This window comes from Halichoerus grypus, chromosome 5, assembly GCF_964656455.1.
Source record: "Halichoerus grypus chromosome 5, mHalGry1.hap1.1, whole genome shotgun sequence".
In the NCBI taxonomy this organism is placed as follows: Eukaryota; Metazoa; Chordata; class Mammalia; order Carnivora; family Phocidae; genus Halichoerus; species Halichoerus grypus.
Window position 1 is genome coordinate 144,846,020 of NC_135716.1, and position 21,857 is coordinate 144,867,876.

General features: G+C 54.4%; 1 protein-coding gene across 10 annotated transcripts in view; it reads left to right on the plus strand.

The window, feature by feature from the left end:
• The window catches only part of SSBP3 (single stranded DNA binding protein 3), a 161,913-nt gene that overhangs the window by 102,736 nt on the left and 37,320 nt on the right, over positions 1 to 21,857 (plus strand). For all 10 annotated transcript variants that reach the window (XM_078073100.1, XM_078073104.1, XM_078073101.1 and 7 more), the window contains one exon: positions 11,045 to 11,134. In XM_078073100.1, the coding sequence (XP_077929226.1) occupies positions 11,045 to 11,134 (90 nt within the window). The remainder of the gene's footprint in view (positions 1 to 11,044; positions 11,135 to 21,857) is intronic.

Below are 21,857 nucleotides of genomic sequence, written 5' to 3' on the forward strand. Positions count from 1 at the left end.
GGGGCTTGAAGGGCAGGTAGGGCAGCAGGGGCCACCATGGGAGGGCTCACTCCCAGCATGAGGAGCATTCACAGCAGGAAGTGGGCACTGGGCGGTGTGATCTGTGTTGGCAGCATGGCCAGGCCATCGGCATCCCCCCATGGGCCAGCGCCGCTGGGGCGGTGGGAAGAACTGAGTCCTGCAGTCCCGTCCCCCCCCGCCCCGGAGCCTCAGGGCTCCCCCACCTTAACTCTGTCCCTTTATAGAGGAGGCACCGGGGGCTCTGAGAAGAAGGGGGCTGCTCTGCTCTCGTTCACCCAGCTAGTTGGGGTTGGGGTTCTTGTCAAGGCGTCAGCTAAGGGGTGTGATAGAGGGGGAGGGAATGTGGACTTTGAAGTCAGGTGGACCCGGGTTCGATGCCCAGGACTGCTGCTCCCTGGCCTGCTGTGTAACTGCTTGTTTTCATCGCCAGCACAGGGACGGTAATACCACCTACCTCCTAGGACTGTTGCGAGGGTCAGAGAGAAGTCCTGAAGGGCCAGGTGTCAGGAGACAGCTGTTGCTGTCCCGGCACTCCTGTGGGCAGTGCAGGGACAGAGAGAGTGTGGCCGGAGCCTGTTACCTCCAGAGGAGTAGAGCCCTGGCTGGGGGCCTCTCCCTGGCCTCCCCAGTGGCCTGGAGGGCTGACACACAGGCCAGCCATTGGTTGCAACACAGCACCCACTGGGTGGGGGCCAGTGGAGGCTTCCCTCCCCGCCGCTTACTCGGTTGCTGGTGATCGTGCCTGGCAGGTGCCTGGGGCCCAGCTGCCAGGGGCCTCTGGACAAGGTTCTCTGCCTTCCACAGCTTTGGCAGCACCAGCGCTTGAGCAGGAGGCAGTCTGGCACCCGGAGTTCAGGCAGGAGAGCCAGCTCTGCTGTCCCCCCATCTGACAGCTGGACATGGAGGGCTGCCCGAGTGGACAGTGGCACACTCAGTGCCCAGCTTCTCATGGTGTTGTTTGGTCCAATTTCCTTTGCGTTGTGACCTACATCATTCTCTATTTGCTAAACCCTCTGAGCAGGCAGCAGTAATAAATCAATTAATGACTCCGATGAATCGTTTAATGGCTGACAAAATAACACTAAAGCCAACAGCTTGCATCTCTCCAGCAGTACCAAAGGATGCTGGTTGACTGGGGTGGGGGACGAAACAGAGACTGTTAGCTAAATTAGCGCAATTAGTGCATGCTTTAAAGGCGTAGGTGGCATCTGCTCAGCTCTGAGCCTGTGCACCGGCCGTGCAGACCGCAGTGGTGGGCTACTCACTGGCTTCCCGCCAGGCCCCCGCCTTGACGCGCCCTCCCTGGCCCAGTGTCCGCTTCTCTGGCCTTGATAGCGGGGGACCCCAGCGAACTTTATAGACTGCACGTTCGTCCTGTCACAGCAGGGGATGAGCCGAGGGCAAGTGACTCTGTCCCCGCTAAATTTGGTGCCAGCCCAGCAAAGTGTGGGCTCCCATTTTTGAAAGATGTTCTGAGGGTCATGCCTTTAAATGATTTCTTTTAAACTTAAAAGTTTCTAGAAGCAGGCGATTTTTTTTTTTTTTTTTTTTTTGTTCTCCGCACACCTCAGTCCTGGCAGGATTAAGTTGTCATTGGAACTGAGCGTGTGTGTGGGTCCACGCCAGGGAATTTTCCGCTTTGCAGAGGCAACTGCCAGTGTTCTTGTTAAGGAGCTGTCACTGGCCTACTATGACATGTTTGCGGTTGTAAGTAGCTCCTTTAAGACTGTGTGTGTGTGTGTGTGTGTGTGTGTATGTGTGTGTGTGTGTTGTTAATGGTGTAAACCCAGGCCACGAAGCTCATCTCTCTTTAAGAAGAGAATCAGTGTTGTACAAATAGCATGCTGCTGATCCACTCTCTACTGTTCATTTGTGGGGGCACCTCTCGCCCTTAATTTCCCCTGTCTTGCGGGTACACGCCTGGAACCCGCGCCCTGCTCTGTGTGGCCCGACCAGGGAGGTGTTTGCACATGGAGGAGGGTGCCCTGGCTGGCAGCCACAGTATAGCCAGGTATTAATTATGTGAGGTTCCACCTCTTACACAAACGGTACCCTTTGATCCAATTCCCGGAAGAAGCTGGGTGCTCCCTGGGATGGATGGGCAAGGCCCGGTGAGATGGTGGCCATGGCCTTCTCAGCCCCGGGAAGGAAGCCAGTTCTCCTTCTGGAAATGTCCTGACTGGAGTGCCTTTGTTTCATTTTCTAAAAAATGAAATCCTATTTCTCTAACATGGGGTAGAAAGAGGCCACTGCTCAGAAGAGTGGCTTCTGTTGAGCAGAAGGTGTCCTCTGACAGCCGTGACCCCCTTTCCTTCCCTGGCCTGCTCTGTGTTCACAGAATCATGAAACTCAGTGTGTCTGTTGTCTGCCTTGGTGCTATGTTGCTGGTGCAGGGGCTTCTGCTCACGGATCACCTGTCTCGGCCTCAACCCATCGCCTGAGAGTCCTATTTAAGTTCCCCATGCCCTGCAAGACAGAGGGCTCCCCCTTTACAGATGACCGTGAAGGGCTCCTGGAGAGCAGAGGGCTGGGCCTCGAGCCCTGACCTCTCTGTTCCCAGGTGACCATCTTTAAGCATCAGCTTCGGAACTGAGACCGGAGAAGCCGGGATGCGGCCGAGAATTGGGCTCTGGTTTTAGCACATCTGGGCGTGACCTCCAGTTCTGCCCTTCTGAGCTGTGGGACCCTGGACAAATCCCTTGATGGCCTCAGCTGGAGTCCCGACCAGGTTGTTGGGAAGACTGGGGGAGAAACTGGGCCAGCTCAGCCAGCCACGGCGGTGGGTGGCTGACTCCCCTCCTGCAGAAGAGCCTGCCCCCACCCCCACCCCGCACCCCGTGGAGGAGGGAAGTGAGTCCGGCCCAGCCCCAGTATCCGCGCCCCTGAAACCAGGCTTGGATGGGGCTCTGACGAGGTGGAGGCTTGGCGGGATCTGCGCTCTGAAGGAGCGGCTGTCAGAGGCCTAGCTCCGGGGGAGGGTTGAGATGACAGCAGTAATCTCTCACCTCCGTATCACCACCCGCATCTTCGAGTCCTGCCGTCCTTTAAGGCCCTGGCTTGAGTGCCACCTCTTCCATAAAGCCTCCCTGATCCCACTAATCCCCGCCTCACTGTGCCCGCCCGTTGCACCTTCCCACACCCCTCAGTTCTCTGTCACCGCAGCTCATTTCATCCTCCAGACCTTGAGGGCAGAGCTCTGCACTGTCATCTGCCGCCCTGGCAGGCACCTCGCATCCCCGGGAGCAAGTGTGCGCTGAGCGCGTCCAACGTGTGCAAAGCACTCGTAACCTTTTTAAGCTCCCACCTACATTGTTTCTCCTTCTCTTCCCAGGGTAATTTGCCAATTAGATCCAGCGGACTCTTCAGCAGGTTCGTGCAGTCCTACGCGCGCGCGCACACACACCCTCACCACACTCCTTGCTGAAGGCCAACACACACACACACACACACACACACACACACACACGCACGCACACACTCTCTCACCACACCCCTTGCTGAAGGCCAACACACACACACACACCCTCACCACACCCCTTGCTGAAGGCCAACTCTGTCAGCTATTTGCTGGAAGGAGCAGGGTTAGGTCAGTCTATTTAGGGGGAAGAGCAAAACACGTAGATGATCCCAAATGCAGAGAATGCATTGTGCTTGCCTCATGTTTGTAATGATCTGCTGTTTCTTTTCATAAGTGTCAAAAAGCATACAGAACTCTCCTGCAGGGTCAGTGGGGAGACTGTCTTTGGGTTTCTGGACCCAAGACTGGGGGAGGGGGTGGAGGGATAGGGAGACTAAAGTTAGAGCCACTCATGATCATGTGCTTCTCTGTGCCTCAGTTTCCTTACTGGTAAACAGAAACGACTCCGTGGCGGGGATGTTGAAGAGTCAGTCACACCCTCCCCTCTCCTGATCTCTGGGGTCAGGATGAAAGGCAGTTGCTTCTTTCCGCGTCCTTCTCCACGTCCCGGCATTGACCCCCTCACCCAGGAGACTTGGGAACAAGCTCCGGTGTCAGGACAGCTCTCCCTTGGGCCTGATGGTCTGGCTGTGGCAGATCAGGGCCTTTTCTGCCTACACGTGGCCTCTTTTCCGGTTGCTCAGCTGAGAGCTCAGTGAGATGCCCACTGTTTCATGAAACTGCAGGACCTCAGCTGCCTCGTTTAGAGCTGAGCAGAGGCCAGGGGCAGGAAGGCTCGCCCAGGTCACACGGTGGTTAGCAGCCAGAGGGGGAGCCCTCACTTGAGGGCTCTTCTATCCTAATAATCCCCATGCAGCAACAGGCAGTGGTAGGTAACAGAGGGGAAACTGAGGCTAAGACAGTCGGCATGGCTCTGAGTTGGAGAGCAGAGTTCAAGCCCACATCTTCAGATCTGTAGTACGCTCTTGCTGTGTCCCAGCTATGAGCCACCTCAAGTGCACCGCTCCCTGAGGCAGCTCACTCTGATGCTCAGATCTGGAAAAGCTTTTTGTAGCTGGGTGCATCTACCGCTGGACCCAGAGCCATACCTTGGCACCAAGAGAGCAGGTCCACTCCTCCTTCCATGTGACAGCCCCCTGGCTATTTGGAGGCAGGGATCCTGTGTCATTCGCTCCCGTGTGTCATCTGAACCTATTTTTAATGCCAGCTGGTTCTGTCTCTTCACGTAGCAACAGCTCTGTGTTTTCTCCAAGCTGCAGGATTAGAGCCCCTCTTCTCCAGAACCGATTCTCTTCTGTGGTCTGTGCATAGAACCGAGAGGCCTCTTCCTGTACCTTTCCCTTTTTTGCCCTCACTTCTCTCTGTCTTGGCCTTTCTGTCTGGGTGATGACATTCTCCCCACTCCCTCATCAACATCTTTGGCTCATCTGTCGTGCTAAGGTGAACATTTCCACTAGGAAGCTCAGCTCAGAGGGCCCCAGGTCACTCCAGTATCTTGCACAGATTGCTGAAGCCTCTGTCTTGATGATACCCGTGCAAGTATCCCTCCTTTCCCAGACACAAGCGTCCCACAAAGACCTTCGCTTCTCACTTACCCTTCTCAAGGAGGTGGCTGCCTTCACTCCTCTAAGTGACCTCTCTTTCCCAGCTGCGTGCACCCAGCCATATGCCACACACCCTGTGGCGTCCTGCGTGCTTGGCCACATGGCCTGTGTTGAGTTTCAGTTGAGAAAGGCTGTACTTGGTGGCTTTGTGTGTGGGCTCTATGCTGCTACATGCCGAGGCCTGAGTATTGGGGTGGGGCGAGGAGGGAGGGGAATTGCAGAACAGAGTTCCATTTTGCAGCCTTGTAAATAAGGAGAGGTTGGCCAAGCTGGCTGGAGCCCTGCGGTTCACTCTGCGCATTTGGTTTTATTCCATTTTCTAGGGGCTTTGTGTGCAAAGGACCAGTTTTATTTCTATTTTTATTTATTTTAAAGATTATTTATTTATTTACGAGAGAGAGAACACGCATGAGCGGGAGGGGCAGAGGAAGAGGGAGAGAGAAATCCAAGCAGACTCTACTGAGCGTGGAGCCTGACGCGGGACTTGATCTCAGAACCCCGAGATGACTTGAGCCGAAACCAAGAGTCAGACGATTAACTGACAGCCACCCAAGTGCCCCAAGGATCATTTTAAAAGAGTGAAAATGGGGGGCGCCTGGGTGGCTCAGTCGGTTAAGTGTCTGCCTTTGGCTCAGGTCATGATTCCGGGGTCCTGGGATCGAGTGCCGCATCGGGCTCTGTGCTCAGCAGGGAGTCTGCTTCTGCCTCTGCCTCTCACTCTGCTCTCTTTCACTTCTGCCTCTGCTCTCTCTCTCTCAAATAAATAAAATCTTAAAAAAAAAAAAGAGCGTGAAAATGGGTGCAAGGGGGGGCATGCTAGTTTGTGAGTGAGGATAACTGGGGTTCTCAGGGTCGGGGCTGGAAGAGAATACCTTGCAGGGAGCATCCCCCAGACCCACACTTCTGGAAGGAAGCGTGAGCACTTATCACCTACTACAACATACTGGGAGATACGAGGTGGGAGCCTCCTGGGAGTTTGTCTCCTGGTTCCTCTGCACTGACCCTGCTGTTCCTGGAGCCACAGGGGACTTCTTGCTACGGAGCGAGGAAAGGGCCCAGCACCACGTCTGGGACTTGCCACATGAGTTTGTACTCTATGGGTGTTGGGTGGGTTAGTCGAGGGTGCATTGGGATGCTCAGCACTGGCAAGGGGGTGGGGGTCATTACTGAAAAGCAGATCTGCTAGTGCGGGATGCCTGTCTTTGGAGGGCATGTGTGAGACCAGCCGGCCTGGGTCTGGAGCACGCGGGCGGGCTGAGGCGTTGCAGTGAGCCCTGGACCCGGCTGGCTGTGTAACCACCATGGGATCGTAAAGAAGCCCTACTCTTTAGGGAGAGGGTTGTGGGATTGGTCCTCCTTGGAAGGTTTCCAGGCCACAAACAAAAATACAGTACTTGGCTGGGGACCTTGAAGAGCTTCGAGCAGTTGTCTGAAGGCACCTTGAGCTTTGCACATTGACTGTGACCCCCGAGTCTTAGAGGAGGCAGCTGGCTGCAGTGGGCCACGCCACCCGGTGCAAGGCCTGTTTTCTATTTAGAAAAGAATTTTAAGTTAGTTTTTAAAAAAATGCATGAGTTACCAAACTGCATGCCTGATTTGATTCTGCTTTTTTTAGTCCATGTGTGTATGCATATATAGATAAATGTGAGTGAGGAGGGCCCGGGTGGGGCGAGCTCAGATGTCTCTGATAACAAAGAGGTTTCTGGGTGGTTTTTAATCTTTGATCTCTTAAGTGTTCTGTAGTGAACAGAGAAGAGTTAAAATTCAGAGTCCTCTGGAAAGAGGACTGTCCTCCTGTTCATGCATGAGCTGCCCTTTCCAGTCCCTGCCCCCCTGAGTGTGTGGACTGGGCTGGGAAGAGCAGCTTAGAAGAAGGGCCCCAGAGATTGTCCTATCTAACCCTGCCATTGGACGCGGGGGGAAACTGAGGCTCCCAGCAAGGGCCCACAGGGAGGTCTCTGGCTTCAGAATCCAGTGCTCTTTACTGCCCTGCTCCAGTGGGAGGGTTCCATCCCCTGCACCCACCACAGCCCCGACAGCTGTAGGCCTCGGTGAACGTCAGGGGCTTTTTGGTTTGGGTTTTGTGTTTTTAGAGAAAACTCACATGAGACGCTTTGCTGAGTGCCTTAATGGAGCTCTAACTCAAAGCTGGAAACCGCAGGGAGAGGCCAATTCCTAGCAATCCAGAAAGGCCTGGCTCCAGAAGGCCAGGTTTGAGCAGGTCTTTGAATAATAAAAGTCGTAATCATTTATTGAACACCTGCTGTATGCGTCACATCTCAGAGACGGGTAAAACAGCCCCTGCTGGCAGGTGGGGGGTGGGGGGAGGGGTCTGGTGGATGGGTTTTGTGAACCACAGTTAGCACTTAGCCCTTTTGTTGCCCTGTTAACACCCATTGCTGCTTCTCATTTGCTTCTTCATACTTTTCCGTCCTTTTCAAGTTTTCCCTTATGAGCACATATTTCCTTCATAATCAAATAGCAGTAACCATCACAATTCAAGTTAATTATTTTGCTTATTTTTGCTGCCGGATGAGGCTTTGAGTGATAAAAGTTGTCTCCTCGGCTTCCTGCTACCTTAATCACTGCCAACATGGCTTTCTTTTCACTGGAGGCTAGCAGAGATCTGTCCTCCACCCAGATGTCAGAGAATTGCACCATCCATGTTCTGGAACCACAGTTATCCCAGCCCTGACACTCAAAGGACCATGGACCACCCACCCACCCACAGTTCCTAGAACCATGGACTCACTTCTGATTTTGTAGGGAAATGAGATCTCGGAGGGAGGGAGCCTTGTAAGTCATGCTCCTGGGTTCAAATTTCCATTTAAAAGTTTTTTTTTTTTTTAATTCTAAGATATCCTTATGTGATATCCTTAAAATATAAAGAGCTCTTATATATCACCAAGGAAAGAGTCAAATGTACAAACAGCAAGGGACATGAACATCTTCCCATAAAAGTAGATCTGCAAGTGGCCAGCGTAGACCCATTTCAAAAGGTAGTGATCCAAAAAATAGGTCCGAATACTAGAGAGGTACCATTTTGTAACTACCAAGGTAGCAAACACCGATGTAATGCCTGTTAATTAAATTGGTTAAATAATGTTATGTCTATATAATATTAGACTCATTAAAAACTCATGTTTTCTTGGGCCATGTAATGAGAAGGGAGAGTGCTCTTGACATTCTTTAACAAAACACGGTGGCTAATTTTCTTTTTCCTTTGCTGTGTTGTATACTAAATGATAAGTGCTAATTTAAAGAATCAAGTTGGTGAGACTTTCCAGATCTTTCTGTAAAAACAGAGCATGGTTCTGGGTTGAAGGCTGGAGAGGAGTAGATTCAGACAGAGGAGGACAAACGGGGAGAGGGCTGTCTTGAGCCCTTTCTCCTCACGCAGACGTTTGTGTCTCCATCTGTCAGGCGGGGGTGCTTGTGTCCACCTCAGAGGCCACCTGGGGGTTCAGGGATAGATAGGGCCGGGGGGTGGCCGGGAGGACCCAACCTATTTCTAGCATCAGGCCCAATGGCTCCTGCCAGGCACACCACCCAGGGCCTCCCCAGTCAGAAGCTCCATCTTCCCGTCCTCGTCCCACAGATAAGTCGGTGCCACATTTGTTGAATAAAACATTTAGTTTTAGCAATACCGGGTTTTGGTTTTCCTCATGTTGCCCACTCCCGCCTACCTGCTAATTATTATTGTTGGCACGCTGCCGCCCCCCCCCCGCTCAACTGCGACTTGCACGGAGGTGTGAGTAATTGGGGAAAGACCATGTCCTGGGAGGTCACCTCTGTTTGAGAAAGATGGCATTTCTCCTCCAGATTTGTACATATACGTATATGTACATATACTGTACGTGTATGCATCGATGTGTGTCTATTTGTGTGTGTTACACGTATATGAACTTTTTTCTTTCGGTAGGAGGGTGACTTTTATAAATGATCTGATGTTTGGAGGGATAGGTAGGTGAAAATGAGCCAGAAAACTTCCACTGAAGAACTGGAGGAGAAAGTGAGATCCACGGTGAAACTCCAATCATGGCAATGGAATGACAGAGATGTAGGACAGAATTTAAAAGCTCAGAATTTGTAAGGATTTTGCCTCCGATTTTCAAATGAGTGGGGCAAAGTCGTACTGAGGCCGCTGCCTTCGGGGTAAAATCTATATTCTGTACCAAAGTAAGTTCCTGAAAGATTAAAGAGTTCAATGTAAGACTGGTCTCTGACGGAACTTGAAGATGTGGGTGCCTGTTTACCTCACTCTGATTTTTCTTTCAAACTTTCCTGCCCCTGCTTCCGAGGAATGATTGTTGGCTGTAAATCCTGAAAAGTTGCATTTCCACAGAACCACCAACCACAGACAAACAGTGCAGCTAATGGATAGCCTGGCGTACTCCCCCAGGCAGCCCTTACCCAGATGGTGCTGGGGTGAGGGGAGGGGGCTAGCAGAGGCAGGCTGGCCCCTCCTCCTCCTGAGTGGGGCTCTCACCCGGGAAGGTGGGAAGACCTCATTCATGATGTTTGGGGATGCTTGTAACACATGACAGGATGGTTGGCGGAATCTCTTTAATTACAGAGAGGGTTGCCTGTCGGTAGGCAGAAGCATTTTGAGATGCTGGGCTAGTGTGGCCAGCCCATCCCCACCCTACCTAGTCTCTTTGGCTGGGTCTGTTAAGACACCCAGTGCCTGCCCATATTGAGCCCTCCTTGCTTCCAGATTACCAAGCTTTCCCAGTTCACAAACACAGCCCATCCTGTCCCATAATCCTCCACAACCCTGATGAGCAGGCAGGACAACAGCAATCCCCACTTCGTACAGGAAACTGGGGCGGGAAGGCCAAGTGGCTTGCCCACGGCCCTCTGTTGCTAGTACAGGTAACAGCACTGGAGTCCAGATGCATGGGACCCCAGGGGTTCATCTTGCTACGGGTCGTGTGTCCATGGGATTCACACATTACCTCATTTCCTTCTATCAAAGTTGGAAGTTAGGAGTTCTGGTTCCTATTTCCTGGCTGAGGAAAGGGAAGAAGTGAATTCTGCTGCATTTGTAAGAGAAAAAGAGGCGTTCTGTTTCCTGACCCCAGGGGGCTCACTCTTGTCCCGGAGAACCGGTCAGACCCCTGGGAGGCGATTAGTGATTGAGTCTCAAATTCTCAGTAGGGGATGTGTGTGAGGTTGGTGACACTGAGGCGGGAGTGGGGGGTCCTGCAGGAGGAGTGCCTGGGCGGGGAGGGGCGTGTGTGCAGGGCACCAGCCCGGGAGGGGGGCACATAACTTGCCCCATCAGCCTCACCCTGCCTGTGTGCGTGCGGGCCCTGGCTCAGACATGCTGACCACATGGCAGGTGGGACACAGATTGTCTGGAAGGAGGCCAGGCTGGGGAGAACGACGTCTGTTCACCCCTCGGGAGGCATTTGCCGAGGCAGATGTACCAGGTAAATGCCGGAATAGCAGCATTTAAGAAGAAAAGTGCCTCTAGTCCCCCCACTGTGCGGCGCACCCCATCTCCTGTGGTACCCAGGACCCTGACGGGGCCCAAAAGGCCCCTGCCCTCCTTCGACCTCTCCAGGGATGTTTCCCAACAGGGCTGTCTGTTCATTCATTAAGTTGTGGATAGTGATTGGTCTGCTCTCCATGCAGCATGCAGCTTCTTGGAGAGGGCACAAACATTTATAAAGGACCTCGGCTGCCCAGCAGGGGCTTCATAAAGCAGCTGAGAGGCTAAGGTAGGACATCCATACATTAGCAACAGCCACCGTGTGCTGTGCTCTGCAATGCGTGTGTGAAGCGGTGGATGTTGTTCTCCCATTTTAGAGATGAGAAAACAGAGGCTCGGAGAGTTCCTCACTTGCCCAGTGAGAGGCACACCTGGGAAGGTGGTGTTTGAGGAGGGCCTCTGGAGGATGCGGGGAGACAGGGAGAACTGGGGGCCAGGGGTCGGAAGCTCCGGGTCTGTTAGGGTGGGTGCAGCCTCTCACTCTCCCCCTCCTTGTCTCCACAGAGTGCGGCAGCCGCCCCGAGCCCCGTGCTTGGCAACATTCCCCCCAACGATGGGATGCCGGGAGGCCCCATCCCGCCGGGTTTCTTTCAGGTACGTGCTGGGCCCCTCGGTCCCCTGCTCCTTTCGCTCCAGGCCAGGCCCAGGCATGTGGGAGGGAGGGAGAGAGAAGTAAGTAGTAGCTCAGTTTGCCATGGTCTAAATACAGTTGCTTTATGCTGGTTCCAACCCCTCCCGTCCCTTTCTCCACCCCTTCCAAAACCTGAGGAGGGGAGAAGAGGTGGAGGGCAGCCCCCACTCGCCCCCGCACGCGCTGTGTCACTTCTGCCCGAGCTGGTTTTCTTCATACCAGCTTTGAAGGCACCACACAGCCCGCCCCTGGTTGGGGAGGCCACGGGACTGCTTCCAAGGCCACGCGTGGGAAGCTGTCTTTTATAACAAAAGGCTTTTTTTTTTTTTAAACAAGTAAACTGTTCTTTGTTTCTGTTTTGTTGCTGCTGTCATCGTCACTGTTTACTTTGCCTGTCCAAACTACAAACCTTAGGCGTAATCTAAAAAAAACCAAAAAACCCACCATCCTGGCAGGTCTCAGAATCCTTCCCCTCTGGTTAACCACTTGATTTTTTCCGAGTGTGATCACAGTCGGCATCCCGCGAGCATCTGCGCCCACACTCCGCCCGCCAAAGGCAGGGGCACGTCCCACGTGGGGTGAGAGCCCAGTCTTCTCCAAAAGACCCCTTGTGTCGGCCTCTGGGGACTTTGTCTTCTGTCAGGGTTGGGTGTGGCTGCCGGCCCCTCTGTGCCGCCTCCTCCTGTCTCCGCGGTACCCTGCATTGGTGGGGGGGGGGCAGGAAGGGCTCATTCGATTTTAACCAGGCTGAGACTGGGGAATGCCATCTCAGAGAGGTATCAGCATGCAGGGCTGGAAGGAGCTTCTTTGAGTGTAACATTTCATTCCTTCAAACCTGTCTGCGGTGGGATTTGAGAACCTGCCTGTGTTCCCCACCCCATTGAAAGGCTAGCACTTTGTATAGAAAAGGTGGCCAAGATCTCTCTGTGAAGCCTAAGAATTCAAAACTGGGAGCACTGAGACAAAGTCCAAGGAGACTTCTGCTTGGTGTAAGCCAGAATTTCACACCTTGTGTGTCCAGCAGTGAGACGCAGACTGCGGGAGGCAGGGGCTCCCTGTTACTAAGACATCTAAGCAAAAGGGGGACAAACCCCTCTTAGAGATGTTAAGGGGATTTTCTCCCTGGGTGGGAGATGACTTAGGTGACACTTCTACCTTGTAAGATTTCACATTTCGGTTGATCTTGACTCCCAGGAGAGAAGGGTTTGGACGTGCTGCTTACTAACCAAGGAGGGAATCAGTGAAATTTGGGCGTTCCCCAAAACCAGAAAGAGCAGGTTGCCCGCCACTGCGACGGCAGTGGGGGCGAGTGAGAGGGGTGTAGGGATGGCGGTTGAGGGCTTTGGATGGCCACACATATATCTGTATACATTCCTAGCATGACACCCAAACTGGAGCCTTGCCTTGGGGCGGAAAGGGGTACAGCCTCGGAAATGGGGTGTGTAGGCTCTTGGTTAGACCAGACCAGGCATTGCTCAGGGCTTGGCTTGAGGTAAGGCATTGGGAAGAGGGGTCAGACTTGGAAGAGAATGAGACATTCAGATCCTTGGAAACCAAAAGAAAGAAAGGAGCCAGACAGGCTTCTGCTCTTTCCCCACAGGGGAAGCCCAGGGGCCGCTGTCTGAGACAGTCATCCATGCCAGGGGGCAGCCATCTTCCTGGCCACTGTAGACAGGTGTTCTATACCTAGTTGCTTGTCTTTCCCACAGGTGTTCTATCTGCTTGGGCCTTCCTTCCCAGGCTTATACATCTTCCTACACGATGCCATGGGCACCCTGGATACAGTGCAGTTGTGGCTTTCCTGCCTGGTGGACAAAGCCCTGGGTACCAGGGTACCTGTGTACATGCCTGTTGAGGCTACTTGCTGGCATCTGAGTGCCTGGTGCAGGCCGCTGTGGTGGGAAGAGGTAGATGATAGCCAGCTGTATTTTTTAAATAGGTCGTTCGTTAACTTCTATTTTGGCCTGAGTCTGGGGCAAGGCAAGGTCTGCCTGATATGTGGGCAGCTCTTAACTTCCTGCTTTGGTATAATTGTCCATGGTTAAGGCCTAATTCCAGACATACTTCTCGGGCCCTCCCCTGTGACGTTCAAGGGTGTGTGGTCAGAAAGCCCAGACTGATTCCTGTCCTTATTTGGCCACTTCCAGCCACCATCAAACAGAGGTAACTTTTGGACCCTCTTGAGTGGAGGTCTTTTCTGAACCCCAGTCAGCATGAGCCACCAAGAGTTGGGGCAGGGGGTAGACATGGAGCAGGGACCCGTGTGCCCCGGACTCTCTGCTTCCTGCTTCCTGGGTGACTTTGGCTGACTTTGTCCCCCTCCACGCCCTCCTCAGGTGAGGACATTGTTTTCTAATCAGTCAGATGAAGATGAAGGCGGATAGGGTGCTTCCTGGCTGTGATGCTGACCTACTCAGGCTGGGTCACTGCTGAGGGGAAAGGGTATCTCTCTGGAAGGAGGTAGTAACTGCCCATTTCCGGAGTAGGCCAGCTCACGATGGGAATATTAGCTATTGATTGCTGGCCCTGCCCCTCACTCATCTTGCAGGCGGCCACTCCAATATTAGAAGGGAAATAGAGATGCTATCGGGTTTTATCTGCTGCCAACAATTGCACTTTTTCCCCTGCTTGGCCACAGTCTGGGCGGGCAACTCTGTGGCGGGGGGGTCTTTGCACCAAGACAGCCAGCCTGGGTTGGCTGACCCAGCTTTGACCAGATCCCGTCCCACGGTGGCCGGCCCAGTTTTCACATCAGGACTCCGCCCCCAGTTGGTGCTAAATTTCGAAGCCAGTGGGGCCTCCAGGGTGGGTGGGAGGGAGCAGCTGTCTACCCCCCCCTCCCAGCCCCTCAGAAAGGAACATGGTGGGCTTACTTCCTTAGACTGCCAGGCTGCAAGGCTACTCCTGGGGTCAGAAGGTGTGGCCGTCCACACGTTAGGTTCCGTCTGTTGGCTTTTTCTTATTTGGTGTTGAGGTGTCTAAGGTAGACAGAACCCTGGTCCTGTGGCATGAGATGTGTCTGGTAGCAAGTTGAGGGCTTGCAGAGAGGTGGTTTAGGACCCAGCCTGACCATACCTCACAATATTGGGGAGTATTTGGGAGTTCTTGGGCTTATGGTAGAACTTAGCAAGGACATTCTACTTCTCTGCGTTCCTTGTAGAAAGACGGCCTTCATCTTGGCATCCCCAGCATCTGGCATGCACTAGGGACCCAGCAAATGTTTGAACTGAGTTGATTGGTGTTGCTCACGTTACCAGGAGTGGAGCCCAGCCAGCCCCAAAGCTCTAGGTCCTCATTCTGACCAGGCTTGGAGGGTCCAGGGGTGTGTTCTGGAGTGGGGAAGGATACAGAAGACGATAGCCTGAGGACACCTGTTCTCGTCCCCTGCTTGTCCATGTACTTGCTGAGTGACCTTGGGCAAGTTGCTCCCCATCTCTGGGCCCCAGTTTCCTCACTAGGAGATGAAGCAGGGTGGACCAGATGGTCTCGGAGGACCTTTCCAACTTGGATTTTCTGCTTTGGATCCAGATGGATTTTACATAAGCAAGCAGTGGCATTTTTTTTTCCCCATGCAGCTTAAGTCAGTTGGGCTGCACATCTGGCAGACTCAGCTTAGTTTTGGCCAGGCCTGCTGGTGTGGGTGGGCCCCCAGCTCCTTGGCCCTAAGGTAGTTATAAGGGAGGCACCCTCCAATGAGGATTTCTAGGTCTAGAGCTGGGGAATGGCAGGAGGGCAGGGGTCACGAAGAAGGGAGCACTGAGTACAGGCTGTTTTTGTTCTTGTTTTGTTTTAAATTCCAGTGATTGTTTTCAGTTATGTAGTGTTTTTAGACATGCAACTTACTTTCATTTTGATCACAGTGCTTCTGCAGAGGGGCCATGGCTGATTGGGAGAGTGAGACTGGGAAAGGTGAATGACCTGCGCGGAGTTATCAGCTGCGGGCTGTAACCGGAATCTCAGCCCAGGCTTACTGGTCCTGGATCCCAGTGTTCTTCCACAGCGGTCAGCTACACGTCTGATTGTCTAGAGAGAGAATAGAGAACAAGAGCAAAGGAGGGAAATGATGGAGGGAGAAAGAGAAACTCTAGCCATCTTCTCTCAAAAGCAAGCAACGTTTCTGTTCAGACGCCAGCCCTGATGGGTTGGTGGTGGCTGCTGGAACACTGTTGAGAATGATTCTGAAGCCGTGTGCGGGCTCAGCAGACACTGATGGGCGACGTCTTTCATGAACACGGGGATGTAAGTGGTGGTATGTGACCTCTGTATTTGCCATGCCTGATCAAGTCCAGGCTTCATATATAGATGCAGAGTGGAGGCCCAGAGGCAGATGGCACTGTGGTTAGTGATAGTGATCAGCACCCTCTGTGAGGGCAGGGGGCTTGACTCTAGGCCAGAACTGATCAATCATAGTCTGCCCCCAGGAGCACCCAGCCTACCAGAGAGACTTGATGGGTAACCCATGCCCTGTGGCGAGAAATAGAGGGGCCTGCCTGCCCAGGGGCTTCCTGGGGGCAACACAGTCTGGGATGGTGTCCCAGTGAGGTGGATGATAGGTAGGTGCTCAGTAGGAGACGGGGCTGGAGAGTGTGCTGGCAGTGTTTGCTGGACCTTTTGGAGGACTGTGGGCTCCATCCGGAGGTAGTGGGAGCCACTGGAGCACCCTGGTCTGGATAATGCCTCGGCCAGGTCTGTGTTCCAGAACAATTCACTGTGCGCCTGCTCCTTCAGCTCTGTGGTGGCCGGAACCTGGGGGCTGACTGCACTGAGGATGGAGACTGCTATTGCTGAGACCCAGCAGACGTCAAAGGGCTAAAGACAGCCTTCTCTGGAAAGGACAGTCTTGGGAGAATCTAGCTCCCTTTACCAGAAGCTCATCACATTCTGCTCTCAGCATGCCCAGATACTTTCCATTGTAGTGGGGCACAATCGGGGTTGACATGTCCCCCCATTCCGGTGAGTTCTCGTTCATGCTAGCCTAGTGTTAGCCGAGTCCACCCACCTCTGAGGTCTGCCTCCAGAGAACCCTCCCCATCAGTTGTGGGGGAGGGGAGAGAAGCATATGATGTGCATAGTCCAGAAACCTTAGAAATGATCCAAAAATAAGAGGGAGAGATAGATACACATGACCTTGGACCTTTCCTCTTGAGATTATAGGGAGTACTCTCCTCATTTCCCGCAGAAGTAGCTGGGGTTTCTCTGGGAGAGGAGCCCCAGGAGGGCTCTGATGACTGACTTGAAGTATCTGAAGTTCGGCCATATAGAAGATACTCAGACCAGGGGCGCCTGGCTGCCTCAGTCGGAAGAGCGTGTGACTCTTGATCTCGGGGTTGTGAGTTTGAGCCCCACATTGGATGTAGAGATTACTTAAAGAAGAAAAGAAATCTTAAAAAAAAAAAAAAAGATACTCAGACCTGCCTCTGCAAGGCTTCAGCCCTTAGATCTCAGATCCTTCAGAGAAAAGAAGAGGGAGGCCAATTTGAGTATGGAAGACAGTTCTACCACTTGCCAACTTAACAAAGTAGTGAGCTCCTTGGCACCGGTGGTAACCAAGTAGAGACTTGATGCCCAGTAGAGAGCCCTGGGGACTAAGTGCCTTGGGGTGGGATGGTGTGTTTCCAGGGAGGATCAAAGCCCAGTAAATGCGGGCTTGCCGGTGGCAGCAGCTCAGGCAGTTCTCAGGAGCTGGGCCGAGTGCTGTCCATTTCCTGCCTTCCTCTCTGGCGGGAAGCAGGCAGCAACACAGTGAGCTGCCATTCCTCCTGCCAGAAAGCTGCAACGGCAGGAAAGACCTCTCTGCTGACTAGGGCCAGGGCGGGACTAGGAGAGGCTTGGGAAGAAGCTAACCATCTTGTTTGTGTAGTTTTCAAAGCCTGCTGCAAAGGGAGGATTTGATGGGGAGAAGGGCATGGGTCCCCATTTGATGGATGGTCAATCTGAGGCTGGGACCTAAACCGTGTGAGGCCTGGCCGACTTGCTGGTCATCCCTTAGCCCGTTGGCCAGACGTGGTCTCTAAGGCCACAGTGGCCTCCCAATCACGCAGCCTTGGTGAGCACCGAAGACGAAAGAGGCAGCCCTGGACATGCCCTCGGGGGGCTCACAATCTGGTGGAGGAGGCAGGGGGTGATTACACCGAGGGTCCAGTGCCACGGGGACAGGCGAAGGAGCATCTGGCCTAACCTGGGGTCCATCTGGGAAACTTCCCTCAGGGGCTGGCATAGAGGAGTGAGGCCTGAGCGGGAGGCAGTTGCCAGTGAGTGGGGAGAGAGAGGGGCAGTAGGCCAGGACATGGGTGTGAAAGGGGCAAGCTTGGGATGGCAGGAGGCCTGGATAGAGACTTGAACTTAAAGACAGGGGAGCCATGGAAGGTTCCTAAGGGGAGTGACCCGCTTCCAGGAAGACCCCCAGCAGCCTGGAGGGGCTGGGCTTATGGCAGGCTGCCATTGTGGAAGTGTGGATTCCAGGCTGTGGTCCCCTGGGTGGGGGGTGGCCAAGCCCTGGGCGGCAGTGGTGACTAAGTGCAGTGGCCTGCACCTCCCTGCCCTGAGCTCACAGCCCCTTGCTGGATGTGGGAGCCGGGAGGAAGCAGAGCTGGGAGGATGCCCAGGGTTCTGGCTTATATCGGACTGGGATAGTGAGAGGATGTCAGGTGCCTCCTACCCTGTCAGACCTTTTGCTTTCCAAGGGAGGGGGCCCTACATGTGGTCCTGTGGCTGCCCCCTTGCCCCTTGAGGCTCCCAGCCAGTGCCCTCAGGTCCTAAAGTGGAACTGTCTGACCTCCTCTTGTAGTTGTTGGTGGAACACTCTCTAGATTAGAAAAGGTATCCCCGTGTGTGATTCCATTTGACCCTGTGAGGTCGGCCTGAGAGCTAACAGCATTCCCACTCCGGATGAAGAAACCGATGCTCACATTGGCCAGAGAGTTGCTCAGGGAAGACGGGCCTGGACCAGGTGGTAGACTCTAGAGCTTCTTGATGAACACCTTTCTGTGGGGGAGCAAAGCCCCTCCCTTTCTGGGCCCCACGCTCTGGCCCCCGCCCCTTGCCCTGGCTCCATCACTGCGGGCAGGAGGGGTTCTGGTAGAGGGGTGGTCTGTGGGAGAGGAGGACAGAGATGCTGTGTCGGGGGGAGGGAGTGGGCCAGTTCCTTCAGGGGACAGAAGCACGCCCTCCTCCCCGCCCTCACCCTGCTGTCGGCCTCCAGACTGACAGAAGGCAGGGCCACCCCCGCTGAGAAGGATTAGACAGGAGGCGGGGCACCCCAACTGCTGGGCCCCAGGCTGCTCCCACCCAGCCCCACCTGTTCCAAGCCAACGTGGTGCCCACAGCACCGCAGCAGCCCCTCCCCTGGCTACTGCGAACAAGCCAGCAGCGCTTTAAGCCTGAAGCCCCCTGCCCTGGTGTTGGGCGTCCTGGTTTGAGTCCAGCCCCGTTGCCAAACTGCTGTGTGTCCTTGCAGAGCCATCTTCCCCTCTCTGGGCCTTAGGTGCCTTAGAGGGCTGTTGAAACCCCTGGCTGCTGGGAAACTCTGTCGTCTGGGCTGTCCCCCCACCCCGCTGTGGACCCACACACAGGCCACCCCCCCCCCAACAATTGCCCGACCTATGTGGAAAGACCAGGGCAGGAGAGAAGGAAGGGGAAAAAAAGCCTTTTCTTCTCGCCAACACCACCTCCACAAAGGTCAGGCTGTGCTCCCGCCCCGCCCGGCAGCCAGCCTGGTGCCTAACGTCTGCCCAGCGGCAGATGACCGTGCCGGGGCTCCTAGCAACGGCCCACAAAAGGTTACTCCCGACGTGCCAGGCTGCCGGCCCCCTCGCCCTCCCTCCTGAAAGGGAAAACAAAGTTGCGGCCTTGAGCGGCGCGTGTGCCTGTGTGCACGCGTGCGGGCATGTTTGTGTCTGCACACTCGAGCCCTCTCCGCCCCTCCGAAAAACCTGAACTCCGCGTGTCGCACCGTAACTCTCGCTGATGAAATGGAAAGTTGAACATAAATCAATGTCTGCCGCCCTGTTAGCTATGCATCAGCAGTCAGTGCCTGGGAGATTTGCTCGGTAACAAAGCACCCGGCCGCTCCGCGGGCCTCGACCGCCCCCTAACGCGGAGCTGCTGGGCGCCTCTGCCTCCCCACCGAGGACCGCCCCCCCCCCCCCCCCCAGCCCCAGGTCTCTGCTCCCTTGGCAGTGTCTTCCGGAAGGACTCTGGGACCTGGGAGGCTCAGACTAGTTCTTACTGCTGCTGCTTTAAGCCCCCGGAGACCCCAGTGCGCCCCTCTCTCCTCCTGAGCTGTAAGCCGACTCGGATCTCTGACTTTTATGGATCCCATCCTCAAGGATTGGTGTCAGCAGCCCCTTCACCTCTCATGTGTTAAAGGCTTGGGCTGATTTATCCTTTTCCCCTTTAGTCCTAGGTTTTTACTTGGGGTTTCTCTTAGATTCGACTTTCTCCTGTGTCTGGGAGCCGCTCTGCTGTGTTGTCCCCTGTCCCATCACCGCTGCCGTGTCCGTCCCCACCCTCCCCCTGCCACCCCCTGCCAAGATCCTCCTGCCTTTCACGAGGGTGGAGGAGCCCCCTGTGTTTTTGTTTTGTTTCTTCATAGTTGGCTGAGGGGGTAGACCCTCCTGTGTTCCTGCTTCCACCTTCTGTGCAAATCATGCTGAGGTTTTTTTCCTTTAAAAAAAAAAAAAGGTCAAATTCCTCAGCCCTTGTAGCAGAAGAGGTTGGAGGAAGAGAATTCCAGCGGAATCCTATAATAACATGCCTTGGCATTATGTGGCTCAGGATAGACCCCCCTGAATAAGATCACACCACGCTGAAAGGAAACTGCCCTTTGGGGAGTCTGGGCTGGGCCAGGGGGCTGGGCCGGGGTCAGAGGGCTTTCTCACATCTCGCTGAGTGCTAATTGTGAGGTGCTGTTCTAAGAGCTGATACACAGCAGCAGATCCACAGTGTGGGTTTTGGGCTCATGTCCTGTTTCTGCCTAAATGAACTCCTCAGTTGACATTCCCCGGACCAGCTCCCTCCCCCAGATGAAGGCCTTGGGATAAATGAAACCCCTGGGCTAGGCCCACTTGCTATCCAGCAAGCCCCTGTCTCTTGCTAGTACTAAAATGCGGGGTTACACTTGGCAAGAGTATGGCCAGGGGGCCAGAGCTTTTATGAAGTGTCACCACCAGGCTGGGTGCTGGGCTACCCCAGGGGCTCCCTGACTGGGGCGGGGGGGGCACCACATCAGCTCTGTATGCAGTGCAGGGATGGGGAGTAGCAGAGCATTGGCCCTGAAAGAGGCCTCCTATGGACACCTCGGGGGAGGGCAACACAAGGCGCAGTGGCTGTACGGGGGGGCTTTGGAGCAAGGACCTCCCCACCCACCAGTGCCACTTCCTGACCCTGTGTTCCGGGGAGGTTACCCGACCTCTCTGGGCACTGGTCCGCAGCTGGAGCACTCATTCAGCAAACCACAATGCCTCCCAGGGAGACATACACCCGTGTTCGGCGATGGTTTATTACTGCCATGGAAACATGACCCATCGGCTTCAGGATCCATGTTGATGATCAGTCAGAAGCCGAGCACCTGGGCCCCCAGAAGCTCATCCGCCATCCCCCCCTCACCCTCCCTGAAGGCTTTCCATCCTTCCTGGAGGCCCTGAGGTCACACAACCTGGGCTGGCACGTGGGTTGCCTTGAGAAAGTCAGCTAACCGATCTGAACTTCATTGCTTCACCTGACAATTGGGGGTGAAGATAGCCCCAAACTCTTGGGCACTTGTGAGGACGCCGTGACATGAGGCCCATGAAGCCCTACCTGGTGCCTGGGTGGCTAAACACCTGGGTTGCTGTGTTGTGGACACATGTAGGAATGTCCTGGGGCTGTTCTTAGAGCCGGGGGTCAGGGTGGAGCTCCGTCTTGCAGCTCATCCAAGGGCAAGGGCCACTGTGAGTGTTCTCTTCCAGGAAGAGAGTCTTCTTAGGGCCTCAGCACAGCCTTGGTGGCAGTGATGTGTGGGAGAGGTTCTGGGTATTTTCGAGACAGATTGGCTTTTTAGTACTTAGCCCTTCAGTTAGACTGACGTATTAGGCACTCACTAAGCACCAGGCCCTGCTTGGCCCCTTTAATGTGTTATCTCACTTAATCCTGCCCTAACCTGACTTAACTGCTTGTTCCCTGGTCCCCCTGAATAGGTCCACCCAGGGGGAGTGTGCAGGGGAGGTAGAGGCAGGGAAGCAGGTTGCATGTCCAGGAGCTCCTGATTCTGTTCCTGCCAGGCTCATTAATATGAGCTCCTTATTGTGAGTTAATGTCAACTCTCCTGCCCAGGGGCTGGGTCTTTGCCTGGCATCCTGAGTTCTGTTACTGGTGGGCCTCACCTGGGTATCATTTGAGTGTTGGCTCCCCATCTGTAAAATAGGAACAGCTTCTACCTGCTTCACCAGCTAGGAGTTTGGAAATGTGGTCAGAATGAAAGGCAGATCGGAAATTCGCACAAGCTCTCCTTCCCAGGGGCTGGCGTTCAGTGCGTTTAGTCATCTGTTCCTTCAGTACACATTCGAGTGACAGCTTTCTGCCCAGCCCTGCTGGCCTCCCAGGGTCGGGAGGCCAGACAGAACCTGTCTGCAGGTGTTCACAGTCCACGGGGCTGACCCCAGCCTGGGCTAACTGCAGGCCAGCCAGGTGGCTCATTGCCCTCCGCCG